This window comes from Schistocerca nitens, chromosome 6, assembly GCF_023898315.1.
Source record: "Schistocerca nitens isolate TAMUIC-IGC-003100 chromosome 6, iqSchNite1.1, whole genome shotgun sequence".
In the NCBI taxonomy this organism is placed as follows: domain Eukaryota; kingdom Metazoa; phylum Arthropoda; class Insecta; order Orthoptera; family Acrididae; genus Schistocerca; species Schistocerca nitens.
Window position 1 is genome coordinate 7,013,187 of NC_064619.1, and position 16,779 is coordinate 7,029,965.

General features: G+C 40.1%; 1 protein-coding gene across 5 annotated transcripts in view; it reads left to right on the forward strand.

Moving 5' to 3' along the window:
• Positions 1 to 16,779, forward strand: part of LOC126262727 (protein abrupt) — a 106,542-nt gene that overhangs the window by 9,938 nt on the left and 79,825 nt on the right. For all 5 annotated transcript variants that reach the window (XM_049959528.1, XM_049959525.1, XM_049959530.1 and 2 more), the window contains exon 3: positions 6,045 to 6,239. In XM_049959528.1, coding sequence (XP_049815485.1) covers positions 6,045 to 6,239 — 195 coding nt within the window. The remainder of the gene's footprint in view (positions 1 to 6,044; positions 6,240 to 16,779) is intronic.

Genomic DNA, 16,779 nt, shown 5'->3' on the forward strand with positions numbered 1-16,779 from the left:
AAAGTTTTTATTTTAATTACTCAGAAGACAGTCAGTATTTATCTTTAAGGACCGGTTCTTATGTTGGAAGAAGGAAAAAACTACAAAAATACTAATACACCTGTTGTTGTTGTTGTTGTTGTTGTTGTTGTTGTGGTCTTCAGTCCTGAGACTGGTTTGATGCAGCTCTCCATGCTACTCTATCCTGTGCAAACTTCATCTCCCAGTATCTACTGCAACTTACATCCTTCTGAATCTGTTTAGTGTATTCATCTCTTGGTCTCCCTCTACAATTTTTACCCTCCACGCTGCCCTCCCTTACTAAATTGGTGATCCCTTGATGCCTCGGAACATGTCCTACCAACCGATCTCTTCTTCTAGTAAAGTTGTGCCACAAACTTCTCTTCTCCCCAATCCTATACAATACCTCCTCATTAGTTATATGATCTACCCATCTAATCTTCAGCATTCTTCTGTTAGCACCACATTTCGAAAGCTTCTATTCTCGTCTTGTCCAAACTAGTTATCGTCCATGTTTCACTTCCATACATGGCTACACTCCATACAAAACTTTCAGAAACAACTTCCTGACACTTATCTATACTCGATGTTAACAAATTTCTCTTCTTCAGAAACGCTTTCCTTGCCATAGCCAGTCTACATTTTATATCCCCTCTACTTCGACCATCATCAGTTATTTTGCTCCCCAAATAGCAAAACTCCTTTACTACTTTAACTGTCTCATTTCCTTATCTAATTCCCTTAGCATCACCCGACTTAATTTGACTACATTCCATTATCCTCGTTTTGCTTTTGTTGATGTCCATCTTATATCCTCCTTTCAAGACACTATCCATTTCATTCTACTGCTCTTCTAAGTCCTTTGCTGTCTCTGACAGAATTACAATGTCATCGATGAACCTCAATGTTTTTATTTCTTCTCCATGGATTTTAATACCTACTCCGAATTTTTCTTTTGTTTCCTTTACTGCTTGCTCAACATACAGATTGAATAACATCGGGGACAGGCTACAACCCTGTCTCAGTCGCTTCCCAACCACTGCTTCCCTTTCGTGTCCCTCGACTCTTGTAACTGCCACCTGGTTTCTGTACAAATTGTAAATAGCCTTTCGCTCCCTGTATTTTACCCCTGCCACCTTCAGAATTCAAAAGAGAGTGTTCCAGTCAGCATTGTCAAAAGCTTTCTCTAAGTCTACAAATGCTAGAAACGTAGGTTTGTCTTTCCTTGATGTAGCTTCTAAGATAAGTCGTAGCGTCAGTATTGCCTCACGTGTTCCAACAGTTCTACGGAATCCAAACTGATCTTCCCCGAGGTCGGCTTCTACCAGTTTTTCCATTCGTCTGTAGAGAATACGCGTTAGTATTTTGCATCCGTGACTTATTAAACTGATTGTTCGGTAGTTTTCACATCTGTCAGCACCTGCTTTCTTTGGGATTGGAATTATTATATTCTTCTTGAAGTCTGAGGGTATTTGACCTGTCTCGTACATCTTGCTCACCAGATGGTAGAGTTCGTCAGGACTGGCTCTCCCAAGGCCATCAATAGTTCTAATGGAATGTCGTCTACTCCCGGGGCCTTGATTCGACTCAGGTCTTTCAGTGCTCTGTCAAACTCTTCACACAGTATAGTAAAATTTGATCTGTTTAATTGCTGACATTAATATTGGTTTACTTTATTTCTTGTTTAGCACTTTGTGTGTTGCAAGTGAACAGAATATTGGTGGGTCAATACATACCAAGTGAATTCCCTCATATTTGGTGAAAGTTTTATTGGTTGTCATTTAGAAACAGCAGTCATTTTTGTTTCAAGCCACAAGCATTCTTTCGCTTTTACAAGCATCTGCAGTTTTTTTTAAATTGTTAAGTAATGAGTTGCCTGACTCCTTTCAAATATGAAACATTTAGTTCAGCACACGCTGGGCTATAAATTAAAACCATGAGCACCTAGCTGGATGTGTTACTTAATGGCTCAAAGTTACTCGCCGCAAATTTAAAAAAAAAGAAAAGTCAATTTTTGAATAGTATCTTTCTAAAGGAGTAATTTCGCAGCTTAATGTTTTTCGAGCTGTTGCACTAAACAGTGTAGTTCCTTTTTGTAATCAGTGGTGAGAAGCTTACACTTAAAAAAAATATACACAATTTTTAAAAAAACAGATTTCTTGAATTTTTTCTTTATTTGGCCTGCACTATTTTTAAGGGACCAGATAAAAATATATAAATAACTCACGTAATAGACCTTTATGATATCATACTTCGTTATAAATTTAAACTTTGAGACTCAATGGGAAGTTGCAAAAAAAATTACCAGTACGGTATGTGCAATATCTGGACTTACGAATAAATTGTGTCAGTTACAGAATTTAAATATATTTATGATTTTTTAATGAGCCAAGTAATGACATTGTCATGTTCCCATGTTTTTACTATGTTGTTCACTGAATAATAATGAAATTTCTTCACTCCATTTGGGGTTTAGGTTGAAAGTTTGCCCAGTCGCTGTTGTAAGTTGCAGAGGAAACAGCTTCTTCAGTAAATTTTTAATCGGCACCCAGACTTGCTACTTTTCAAATTTTTAAAATGAAGTTCTTGGTCTTGGTGGGTGGTGAAATGTAACATTGCACATCTTGGTTTTGACAGTGTTATCAGCTTTGGCAGTCCACCACTGTTCACTCTAAACACAAGCCAGTATGTCCTTATTTTGAAGTGTTGGTACAAGTTTTCCACATTGATGAAGGCAACTGTTACGGGATGTTGATGTGAACTTACACCTGAACAAGTTGTGTGTCTAACATACAAACAATGAAAAGAATGGGTGCCTTTAACCTTCTGACAGGTGTTGAAACTTTCTCGAAGACACTGGCATAGAGTTCTTGTATTTCCTCACATTTTACAAAAACGTAGGTAATCCCACTTACCTGTTATTTCCAGAATTTAAACTTACCTTGAGCTGTCAAGATCTGGTTCTCAGAGGTCCACTGCAGATTAGCTTTTGTGACAGCTTGCTTTGTTGTATCTCTCGATGCCATCACACACATTCTTCCCGTGGCAGGGTGCAAAAAAGTGCTGTCCTGCATCAAGTCCACAGTCTTTTTCGCAAAATGAGATTTTAATAATTCTTTTTTGTTTTTGTATTGGCTTGCAGCACCATCAGAGAATTTCATTAATGTGTTTATTAAAGGGTGAGACTGTTTTATGTATTTTGGTAATTGCAATTGAAAAGTGTGCACTGCTGTAGTGTTGCATTAAAGACACAAAAACTGTGACACTGTAGTTTACCTTGATCTTTATAACAGAACAGAAATGGATGAACTGTGGCCTGTTTGTTTATCCAGTGGTGCCCTTGTTCAGTATCTTGAACAACAAAGGAATCGTTTTCAGAAAGGTCAGCATGAACTGAGCATTCATCAGCTGCCAAGATTTGTTTTTTTGTCTTTCAGAAGTTTACCCTGAGCTTTGGCAATAAAATGATGCGTTCTCAGGTTTTCAAGGGTAGCTACTAACACTTCAAAAAACTCTTTCCGTGGTTTGTAATAGTCACCATTTCCATTCTGTTGTGTCTCACACATTGTTTCTACCTGATATTGTCAGGCATCAAATTGTCGTCTTTAGATTCTCCAAACATGTCGAGTAAAGCTAATTTACCTGGACAGTCCCGACATTTTCCGAGATCATACAATTGTAACCGCCAGTATTGCAAACCGAAACTTCCAAAGGGTTGTTACAGTCAACTCTAAGATTGACCTCTCTATTATCAACTTTAGAGTGTGGTGATACAAACATCAACATTATGGGTGCCAGATGTCCCTGCAGATATCCACCATTTTGGTCTTAACTCACAAAATTTCGACTTTCCAAATTTAATATCAGGATTTTCTTTTTTTGAATTCAGTGAGTAATTCATTTAAAATACTCAATATTAACCTTTTTTGTCTCTGAACCTTAGTATCATTTTCTTTCACAGAAACACAATATTTTTTGACAAGCATCGAACGGCTGTTATTGTCATCTTCGTAAAACTTATTAACCTTTTCGATCCTGTTTCCATCTATGAAATTAGATGCATTTTTCTTTTGTAATGCAGGTTAAATTCCCTGCTCAACTACTAACTGCCTTGTTAATTTAACCAAACATTCTGACACATCAAATTCCTCACTAACTTTTGCTCGACTCCAAGAATTTGGTAGTAAACCGACAAATTTTTTTTTTAATACGACATTTAGTTTTTAGCTTTTTTATCAAATCATCATATTTGGTTGGAGAATTTTTATAACTTGACATCTGGTTTAATGCAACTTCTCTTTTGAAATGGAAGTTCCAAATTCATTTTGACAGTAGTTGCCACTTCCTCAATTTTTTTGCATTCAGTGTGAAAGGGCTTCCTTATTCACTAAGTTTTCTAATTTATTAGCTGGTGATACACCTAGGATTTCACAAGCTAAATCTACTTTTTTATAGTTTCTGATGAGTCAGAAAATTCTTTATCTGAACTATCACTATCCCTTTCTTTGTTAATGACAAATATCTTAGAATAACTTGTTGGACACAGTGTACTTTCTGAAATTTTATTGATAAAAGGGCTTTTATTTCTAGAATAATGATCAAACGTTATTTCTCTGACCTTTTATTATAGGTTTCTTATATTTATTAAAAGGGTCCAAGCAAGACTGTCCGGAAAGGTGATGAACTTTAAGTATTTAATTTCTTGGTAATTGCAACTTGAGTTAAACTATGAGCCAACTCATAAGTTAAACAACGCTTTTTCATCTTTTTGTTCACTGTAATCTTCAGTTAAAGTAATGTCTTTGGGAAACATTCCATAGACCCATTTATGGCAAGCTTAATTAACAAGAACATCAATAGAACGTGGAGACCTCATCATTGAAATGCAACTTCAAGAGATCATTGTTAACTAAGTATGAGTGAACATACATTGGTGGAAGGTTGAAGACAACACACAGACTTTGTGAGCCTGTACAGACTTGCAGATGCTGTATAGCCTGCTGAAACTTCTGCAGATGATTTTTTTCAATAAATAATCATTTGTTACTTTAATTTCATGTGTTTTTTCATTTAAATTATGTAATTTATCTTTATTCCATTAATCTAGATATTGCAGGTATTATGAAACGTATTTTTGACTGATATTGGCAATTTTTTTTCATAACTTGTCATTGAATCTTAAAAGCTGAAATTTATACTGAAGTTTAATAAAGGTTTATTAAGTGTGTAACTTTCAGGTTTTTATCTGGTCCCCTAATGAAGATATTTTTGGCCTGAGAATGAAAAAAATCAAAACATACTTTTTTAGAATAGCATATGTTTTTTTAAGTGTAAGCTTCTCAACATTGATTTTCTGTAGGGAGTAATTATACTGTGTAGTGTAATATCACAAAAACATTAAGGCTGAGAAATTACTCCTTTTTTGGAAAAATACTGTTAAAAATTGAGTTTCAATTTGCGGCTAAGAACTTGGAGCCTTTAAAAATGTATTAAGGAATACATTCTGTAAGGTGATCATGGTTTTAATTTATGTCCAGGGTTTGCTAAACTAAATACTTATTAGAAAGGTGTGAGGCAACCCATTACCGAATAACTTAAAAAACCGCAGATGCTTGTAAGTATAAAAAAACTGCTTGGGACCTGAAACAAAAATGGCTGCTATTTCTAAGTGATAAACAATAATTTTTCTTTAAAAAATATTTTTGAGCCCACTAAATATTAGAAAATCACCCAGCAAATATCAATTTTTTATGAGGCAGTCAAATAACCACTTTTTTTTCCCCTGGGTCACTTGATATGGAATGACCCTGGTGCTAGAATAATTGTTGAAGTGGTACGTAACTTGTAGCCCAGTGAAGTGTCAAAATGTTGGCATTCTTAGACAATCTAACCTGTTGGCAAGGAAACTGAAAACTTCTTACTGAACTGTAATGCTAGAAGAGAGCATCCATACATTTCACTACACTTCTTTTGTCATTTTATATAGTGTGACTGAAGAAATAACGTAATTTGCAATATAATTCATTATAATTTTTTTTTTACAGGCTAACCCTTGTCAGCATCCTATTGTTATATTAAGAGATGTAAAGGAGAAGGACATGGAATCGCTTTTGCGTTTTATGTACAATGGCGAAGTGCACATAGGTCAGGAACAGTTATCGGACTTTCTGAAGACGGCTCAGATGCTGCAGGTCCGAGGACTTGCTGATGTCCCCACAAAAGAAAACCAGAAACCACCTGTAAGTTGAAATAGAATCCAATCCGTTGGCACATATAGTAGAACTAAATGCTACTTTAGATTTGAAATTTAGCATGATTGCTTGCAGCCTGTGGTGTACACCACCACTTCTGGTACTATCCCCTCCCTCTTACATGACGAATGGAAAGCTAGTCCTGTAAAATTTTCTCTAGTGTTCAGGACTTGTCAATTTTAATGTTGGTGACAGTCTGCAGTTAAATTCTGAGAATTTATCAGGCTTGTTACAGTCTTTTGTTTGAAGCTTTTGAAATGGCGTGTGAAAAAAGTGATGAGGTTAGGTGAGTAGATCAGACATATAATTAAGTATCTAATCAAATCGGGGAGAAAAGTGATATGTGGCATAACTTAGCTAAATCAGCGGATGGTTTGCTACAACACATAGTGAGGCACCAAGGGATAGTTAACTTGTTAGTGGAGGAGGGTAAGTAAAGTTTGTTAAGACATAGATGCAGTAAACAAGTTGAAATGGATTTAGATTGCAGTAATAGGCAGGTGAGAGACATGCAAGGGATAGAATAGTGTGGAGAGTTTCATCAAACTAGTCTCCTGGCTGATGAATATGAAAGTGCCGGAATTGTGAAATAGTCTCACAAGAAGGGCGAGACCCTGCAACCTACAAATTTTGATGAGCTTTGGCACACGTTGGAGACGGTTTAATAACAATTCATGAAGGTGTTTACGTCATCCCAGAATCAATTTACTACCAAGAGGAATGATTAACTGTCGCACTACAAGTATTGTTTTGCATCGATAGACATTCTTGTATGGTTACTTTGATTGCTTTCATAAGTGTCCCTCTGGGATTTTGACATAGCACCTGTATGTTCTGGTAGTGACGAAATAAATGTTCGTCTGGAAATTTTTGTTTGTGATACATATTTTTATGAAGGCAATATGATCACATTTTAAATAAAATATTTCCCTTTCAGTAGATTAATCCAAATGACAAACTGTCTTATCATTACATGCAAATTAAAGCGTCTCATTTGACAGTACATTATTCCTCCTACTTGTTGTATGGTATGAAGCAGTTTTTGCACAATGCAGTTTGACACCTGGTATAGAGCCATAACGTCTAACACATTCCCACAGGTCCTTTGAAAAAGTATTGTAGGACACGTACATCCCATTGGTAGTGAAAGGATTAACATACCTTACTTATATATGTAGGATTTAAAAAAAAAAAAAAAAAACAGTATTCCATTTTTGGAGCCGTGGTAGTATGGTGCAAAACAAGAAGAAAATTTCTAATAAACATTGAGATTCTAGGAAGTGTAACTTCAGAGCTAGGAGCTCTTGTTCATCTTCGCTGTTGCTAAACACATCTCTTCTACTGCAAGCTCCTTGCTATTACAAACAACCTAAGGAATGTAGTAAACAAATCAGGACACATTCCTCCTCCTCTTCTTCTTCTTCTTCTTCTTTCTTTCTTTCTTTCTTTCTTTCTTTTTTTTTTCTTTTCTTTTTTTTTTTTTTTTGGGGAGGGGGGTGTTGTTTCTGTGAAACACTTTTAACACTGTAGTTTTATTGTTGCACTTATCAGCATTATGAATGTCTGTTATTCGACATTGGAAATTGCAGACATTGAGCTTGTGTTACGCCAGATCAGTTTAAACAAAATAAACTTCGTGAGCAAGAAAGAAATTGAGCAGCACGTAGGCTTACAAGCTTTGGTAGTGTGTGTTCGGTCCTTTGTGTAGACTTTTATGACTTTTCCTGCAAAGTATGTATTATACCAGCCATTTGCTTATTATTTCCTTTGCCAAGTTAGTAACTTCATTGCAAAGTCACAAGACTGTCCACACTTTTTGAAATGTTGAATTGTCATTGAGCTGTGCCAAAAAGACACTCCTTTATATATAGTCAATACAATAATATTTTGTACAATATTGTTACATAACAGGTTTTCATCACAATACTTGATAGGAAATAAGTGCGTGCAGGCAAATTGTTTTCTTGCAGTGTGCTGTTTCTAGGCTTTCTTCGCTTTCCCTCCTTAAGTTACGGACACCATCTGATACACTTACTGGGGCAAAAAAAAAAAAAAAAAGGAAAATGTGAATCCTCGAGAAACATAGAAAGGATAGGAGGGATTACAACAGTAACTGTGTAATACTATTGGTTGCCTTTTGATCTTAACATATTTGGGGGGGGGGGGGGGGGAGACCGAGAGACCATACAGTCTGCACTAATAATCAGATATGTTGTCAAAATTTATAGGTTCATTTTAATTCTGTGATAGGTTTTGAACTCCGTCCAAAAGCTACGATTGAGACCAATAAGCGCTGCCCCCGGTACAAGAACTCTTGTCCTTTCATATATACGCAACAGACTGAAACAGCCACTTCTTCGATTGATTTGAAATTATTAGTTCACAAGTGTGAAGGGTGTTTTTTTTTTTTTCCTGTGAATTGGTCTGAAATTGATCCCTCCCTCTTTTAATATTAAAACAGTGAACAAAACTATTTAACAGAAGTTTCCTTAGAGAGACCCCCCAACTAATAGCCAAAGCTCATCAAAAACACGTTATCTGGCCTCCCCTTGTTAGTTCATTTCTTAAAAGATGCATGGACATCCAAATTCCAGTGATAGTTCTGTCAGTGACACAATTGTCTCTGAGGATCCTGTAAGTTTATTGAAGTAACAAGTGTGTGCTATTAATGCTTCCATCTACAGCCTGTTGTAATATCTGTGATTGATATTAGTGAATATAAGCGGCAAGAAAAAATAAAATTATCCGTACATGAACAAAAAAACAGGTGCCCAATCTGAATTGTAACATGTGCCTGACATTCGCCTTGTAAGCGATGCTTGAATTGTGCTTTTGAAACTGTGTGTTCTCAGTAATGGAAAAGTACCTTGTAATTCTGGAAGTGAGAATTTGTTTTCTAGCACTTAATTTTCCGTATGTTTCACTTCTGATTATTTTACTGCGTGTTTCGCTTCTGGTTTCTGCTTTGCACATTTTGCTTTTCTCCATTGCTGTGATTCACCATTGTTTATTATATAAACCACTTCCTGTTTCCACAACCACACTCTTCTTGTTTTAAGTATAACAGCTACTCTGTTCCACAAAAATTCATATTTTATCATTAAAATTCACACTGTTCTGTGGATAGAGCAAAATGTTTATCAATGTCTGATTCAACATCAACTATACAGTCCAAATGGACAGAGAAGTGAATTTTTTAGAAAAAGCAGTACAGATGTCAGCAGAAAGACTCGCAGGAAAAAAGACACCAAAATGTCTTTATGTGTAGAGAAAAAAAATTAATCCAGAAACCTGGATCAAAAGAGATGAGTAGCATGCAGATAAAGCAATCAAAGAAAATAATATTGTACATGTAACATGGGTAGGTTTTTGTACTAGGAGCAGCAAAGATATGACTGGAGCGGTAAGTACAGAAGACATCACCTTCATATTTCCTGTATGCTTCATCTGGTTTTTTTTCTTGCCATGCACCTTAGTTGGCAAAATTGAGAAGCTTTCAGGGAAGTATATATTGCTTTCAGCAAGTGTCTGCCAAACTTTGTGGTCCAACTATACTGTTATGAAATAGCAGTCGCAGATCCTTCATTGAATTTGAGGGACCTGTGCTGGTCACTGCTGTTAAGTGAATTAGAGCCACATAAACTACCACAGTGATAGACAACTGTTCGGTAGTTGTTGTTTTGCGATGCCATTTCAGCAGCGACTACATTAGAAATCACTCTGTGACAACTGCGTGTGTTTACAGTCACCGGTTGAGGGGATGACATGTTTTGGGCAGTTACAGAAGAAGGAAAGGAGGGGTGGGTGAATGGACCCCTTTCCAGCTGCCACTTCAGCTGCTCCACAGTAGAACAGTGATTGTCATTCTTAGTAAATATTTATATGTAAAAACAAAAATGATGTGACTTACCAAACGAAAGCGCTGGCAGGTCGATAGACACACAAACAAACACAAACACACACACAAAATTCAAGCTTTCGCAACAAACTGTTGCCTCATCAGGAAAGAGGGGAAGGAGAAGGAAAGACGAAAGTATGTGGGTTTTAAGGGAGAGGGTAAGGAGTCACTCCAATCCCGGGAGTGGAAAGACTTACCGTAGGGGGAAAAAAGGACAGGTATACACACGCGCGCGTGCGCGCACACGCACACACACACACACACGCATGCGCGCACACACACGCATGCGCGCACACACACACACGCATGCGCGCGCACACGCACACGCGCGCACACACACACACACACGCACGCGCGCGCACACACACACACATATCCATCCACACGCAACGAACTTCATGATCATCTTGTTGTGGTGATGGGAGAAAGATTATACTGAAACTCGAGAAGTATTGTGCAGATTGATAAGTTTATTACTGTGTTTTTTGCAGTTATTACTTCCAGTTGCCCATGTGTAACCAATCTGTGTGTCTAAATTACACATTTTCCATGCTTCTCTCTGAGTACACACCTCACATTTGCATATTGTTATTTTCTGTGTTGCCATTTACCCTCCCCTCCCCTGCCCCTCCCACGAGGCTTGCCACTCTTTGGGGCGGTTTCGTGCTTGGCTACCACAGGGTCCCAGTCTTTGCAGCATTTTTTCCCTTCTGTGCTGCATGTCTATCCTCTTGCTGTTCTTTTTCCCCTCCCTTTGGGAAACATGTCTGAGGCATTATTGGGAATGTTCTGCATTCTGTCACTGATGTGCAAACAGTCTCACCTTTGTTTTTCGCTTCCTTTTACTTTCTTTGTTTCCCTTCTCCTATTGTTCTTCTGCTTCGGTGTTATAGATTCCTCTTTTTTTTTTCTTCATCCTCCCTGTGCGCTCCTGAAGGCTGGTCCACATGTCTGACCCAACAGGTAATGCATAATTTGCAGCCACGGGTCGACAGGTAGGGTTCTCATGTACCCCCTGGTACAGGCCAGGCCCAGGGAGGAGTGATTGCCTGAGCTGTAATCTTCACAAATTGCCGATTGGTCCCTCTGTCAGGTGTTCGGGAGGTGTGACCTGCGGTGTGAACAATCACCGAAGGCGGGTGCACCCCCATGTGAAGGGGCCCCGCAGTTGGAAGGAGCACACCATCGGAGACACTGGCAATCATGGGGTTTTCCTCACTTTGGGTCAATCATATTCCCACTCAACTTCTTCAAAACATAAATGCAATGAGGCTAATGATTCAAAGACCCTTCCCACTCCACCACAGTTCCTCGTGGTCTCACGTACTGAATATGGTCAGTCCTTCGCCACAGTAAATTCATTTATTATTCAGAAAGGTGTAGATGCAATTGCTGGCCCTGTGGCATCCTGCTCTCTTTTGCGGAATGACACTTTGCTTTTGGAGACCACTCCTGATTCTCAAGCACAACTGCTTGCTGCCTCACTTCTCCACGGGTATCCTGTTCAAGTCAAGGCCCATAGGACTTTGAATTCTTCCCGTGGTGTAATTTACACCAGGCTGTTCAATGGTCTCACCGAGGCCAAAATACAATCTTACCTCTCTGATCAGGGTGTCATTGCTGTCCATAGTGTAATGAAAAATGTAGATTCCTCCTTAGTGCCTACCTGCACTCTCTTTCTCACCAGTGGTAGAGTGGTGCTTCCGTCCAACCTCAAAGCAGGCTATGAAATTATCACCATCGAGCCATACATTCCGAAACCGATGTGCTGCTACCAGTGTCATCATTTTAACCATACTAGAATGTCTTGTCAACACTCGGGCAAATGTATCAATTGTGGTAGGGAGGCGCACAAGGGTGATTGTCCACCTCCTCCTCCCTGCTGTATCAACTGCAATGGTGGCCATGCCGCCGCCTCTTGGGAGTGTCCAGTGTATCTTCATGAGTGGGCTGTTCAAGAGATCCAGGTAAAAGAAAAGGTGCCATATCCAGTTGCTCGCAAGTTACTGGCTAGTTGCAAACCCCGTGTTCTCCCATCTGGTACCTATAGTTCTGTTGTTGTTAGCCCTTGCCATGTGAAGGACATGGCCACGCAGACATACAACCTCCAATTCAGCCCTGAGGTCATGAAATTGCCCAGTGTGAAGGTAGCATCGCCATCCCCCCCTGTCCATCAAGCCGTAAGACTCTCACCTCCAGGGGTGAAACCCCTGGCTACAGAACTGGTCGGCCGGAGAGGACAGAAAGATTCCTCCAAAGGCAAACGGTCTTCTACTTCGCCACCTTGAAGATCCTCTTCGATGGTGTCAGCATGTGATACCTTTGCTCGGCCAGCCTCTGTGTCGCCGTTGTGCACCAACAACTGTTTTTCGGCTCTGGACTCCACAGACCGACAGCAAAAGCAAGCTGATGCTTCTGTGGACCCCATGGAGCAGGATCCTCCTGCTTCTGTGCCCTGTAGTAGCACCTCTTCCCCAGCTGTCACTCGGCAGCCACCGAGATGATACCCCCACATCTCTTCATCATGACTCTCCTCCAATGGAATGTTCGCAGCGTTCGGTCCCACAAAGAGGATTTACAGCTGCTTCTGGCGTCACAGTGTCCCCTTGTACTCTGCCTTCAGGAAACAAAATTGCACCCTCACGACCACTTTGACTTAAGATTCGTTTTGACCTTCCCCCTCATGGGGGCGTCATGATGCTCATAAGGGATGACATTCATAGTCAACCAATCTCGCTGACTACCAGTTGTCAAACTGTGGCAGTTGCCTTTTCCTTCCCCTCCTGACTTTTTCCCTCTGTACTATGTATGTCCCTCCACCATTTTCAGTCACCGGGGCAGACTTCCTTCAACTTATTGGGCAGCTGCCTCCCCCCATTTTCGCTACTCTGTGACTTCAGTGCACATCATCCCCTTTGGCGACCTGTCAGAGAGGTGCCCTATTGGCCGACCTTCTTAGCCAACTTACCCTCTTCTGCCTTAACACTGGAGCACCCACTTTCCTTTCTGACTCCTCGCACACCTTTGCCATTTGGACCTATCCCTCTGCACTGCCCAACTTGCCCATCGTCTTGAGTGGTCCGTTCTTTCTGACACCTGTTTGAACGACCATTTCCCGTGTGCTATCCATTTGCTGATCCATACCTCATCCGCATGCACGCCTAAATGGCAGCTTCCTAAGGCTGACTGGCAGCTTTACTCTTCCATTGTGATCTTCAAAGAACAAGATTTTTCCAGTTGTGATGCTCTGGTCAAAAATCTCAAATATGTTAGCCTTACTGCTACAGAACGTTCCACCCCCTGCACTTCCTCTGTACCACGTCGTGTCCCAGTCCCTTAGTGGACCAAAACATGCTGTGACGCAATTCGCGCACATAGTCGTGCTCTCTGTGTTTTTAACTGCCACCCTATGCTGGCAAACTGCATTCTTTATAAACATCTGGATGCAAAGTGTCGTCGCGTTCTTTGGGATAGCAAAAGAGCTAGCTGGATTTCATTCACTAGTTCTTTCAACAGTTCCACACCTTCCTCTGTCGTGTGGGCCAACACCGACGACTCTTCGGAACCAAAATCCATTCCCCAATTTCCGGCCTGATAATCGCTGATGATGTCATCGTGGACCCTATTGCCATCTCCAACGCCTTGGGCAGCCATTTTGCGGAAGTTTCAAGCTCTTCCCACTATCACCCTGCCTTCCTCGATCAGAAACGAGTGGAGGAGGCTCTGGCAATGCCCTTCTCTTCTCCGAATCGTGAGTGCTACAATGCTGTCTTTACTATGAGGGAGGTCGATTGTGCTCTCGGTTCATTCCGATCCTCTGCCCCAGGGCCAGATGCCATCCACAAATTCATATGTTGCAGTACTTTTCTCTTGCGGGCAAGCACTTTCTGCTTAATGTGTACAACCGCGTCTGGGCAGAGGGCACATTTCCTGGATGCTGGCATGAAGCCACCGTCATAGCCATACCTAAGCCCGGTAAAGACAAAAACCTTCATTCTAGCTACCACCCCATCTCTCTTACCAGCTATGTTTGCAAGGTGATGGAATGTATGATTCATGCCGGACTGGTATGGTGGCTCGAGTCTTGACATTTACTAAAGAATGCACAGTGTGGATTTTGAGCGCCGTATTCTGCAGTTAACCATCTCGTTACTTTGTCCACCCATGTCATGAATCTCGTTACTTTGTCCACCCATGTCATGAATCTCGTTTCTTTGTCCACCCATGTCATGAATGGTTTTCTGCGGAAATCCAAGACTGTGACTGTGTTTTTTGATTTGGAGTAGGCCTATGACACCTGCTGGAGAACTGGTATCCTCCGTACTCTTTACACGTGGGGCTTCCGTAGGCGTCTGCCCTGTTTTCTTTGGGCATTTTTATAAGACCGGGTTTTCAAGGTGCGTGTGGGTTCTGCATTGTCGGACACCTTTATCCAAGAAAATGGTGTGCCTCAGGGTTCCGTCCAGAGCGTCATCCTCCTTGCTATTGCCATTAACCCTATGACCTATTAACACTCTCTGTACCAGGCCTATTTTATGCACCCGTCCCTAGAAACCGGGCAATTTTACCAATATTAAAAAAATTACTGCATCAAATCTACTGTTTGGATTGTGGCAAATTTGGTACCATCTTGAAGCTGCACATTTCTACTTTAATTCTGAGTGAAAGAAACTACTTTACAATGCACAGCTTTAAGGTACAGTTATAGAAATCACTTAGATGTTTTAAGAATTTAGAAAAAGTCATACGAATAAGGGAATACAATTGTGATTTATTTTTAACCAAAATTGTGGCACTACATTACATGTTTCTGATAGTATACAGTATTACATATAAATTTCACACAGAATCATATTGTTTTTTAGTGTGGAAAATTTTAAAGCAAGGTTCCAGGCAGAGTGCAACGCCACACTGTTCACATTCGTATCGTGTCTCTTTGCGAGAAGCCTTGCCACTCTGTTTCTTGCTCCTGGAACTGCACACGTGACACACACGAGCAGCATACTTCTTAGTAGTTGCAGGTATGTGCTGCAAAAAATGTCTCTTTGTTAGCCGACCTACAGTTCCTTCATTTCTTGGAATGAATTCAAGTGTGTCGTCTTCAACAAGCTGAACTGCAAGCACTGTTATAAAGTCTGTTATTGTAATATTCTTCCTGTGCACTGCATTGTACAGCCAAAATGCATTTGATACTCCCATAAGCAGCAAATGGAAATATAATTTTCGCCACCATTTCACAGTTCTGTGCTGGAACGGATTGTACTGCAGGCGTTGGTCTCCAATATCCACTCCAATTTTATTGAGGTTGTAATCAAGTACCTGAAGTGGTTTCAATACTACAGACCCATTTCTCTTAGTATGCGTACCAAATGTTGCTTGATGCCTTGTAGACAATGTATACACATCTCTCTTATCTTTCCACTTCATTGCCAATACATTATCTTTACGCCGAAAAGACATTTCGCCCTTTTTCAGCTTAGCAGATACTAAATCTTTAGGCAATCCTTTCCTGGATTTGTTCACAGTACCAACAGCTCCAGTGCCTTTCTCTGCCAGTTGCTGAAATAGCTCTGGACTGGAATAAAATCGATCTAAATACACAGTGTGGCCTTTGTTCAGCAAGCTGCTGTCAGACAACAATCGCAAAATAACCGCAGACGAAGAATTGTCAACAATATGCTTACCAGCATAAACTTCAAAATTTACAACATAGCCACTACTGGCTTCAGCAACAGCATATACTTTCAGTCCATACTTATGAGGCTTATTTTGCATGTAAACACGGAAACTCACACGACCTCGAAATGGGCAAATTCCTTCATCAATTGTCACTTTTTCTGAGGGACGATATGCCTGGATACATCGCTCCTTCAAATTATTATAATATGGCAAAACTTTGTAAAGTGGATGAAATCCATCTTCGCCTGGTTTTTTCTGATTTGAATTGTCAACAAGATGCAAGCATGACAGTATCTGAGTGAAACGCAAACGGCTCATGACATGGGGACAAAAGTTACAACTAAGAACAGGATTAGTGCTCCAATGGTCCGCAATTTTTGGCTTTTTCGAAACACACATGTGGAAAATAATACCCAAGAAACGCCTCATCTCACTTATAGTCACTGGCTTCCACGAACTCAAAACTGAATGGGGCTTCAGATTATTTCCTCTTCTTTTCTTCTGTATTGTCTGTGATGCATACAAATTTGTCTGTCTCTTGAGTTCATTTACGTCACTGTCAGTAAGGAACACTTTACTGCAATCCAGTACAGAACTCGACTCATCAATATCCACTAGTATCTGCCTGGGTGTCGTGTTGACAGGCAGAGGTCGGTAGGTGTCAACTGCAGTCCACTCACTGTCTTTCGGATACGGCACAGCTGCTGGATTTGAAGCAACACCTTCAACATCATTCTCGTCTTCATCTGAAGACAAACTGTCATCAATCTCGTCTTCTAAAAAGAATATCACATTATGTGTAACTACATACATCGTTTACACATGTTCAACAGATATGTGCGTACTGCACAATTACGTGGAAAATTCGGAAATACGTACCTTCAAACACACCATTGCATTCAGAATCGTCTGAATCACTCTCTACATTATCCAGAGTGTCGCTATGATTGA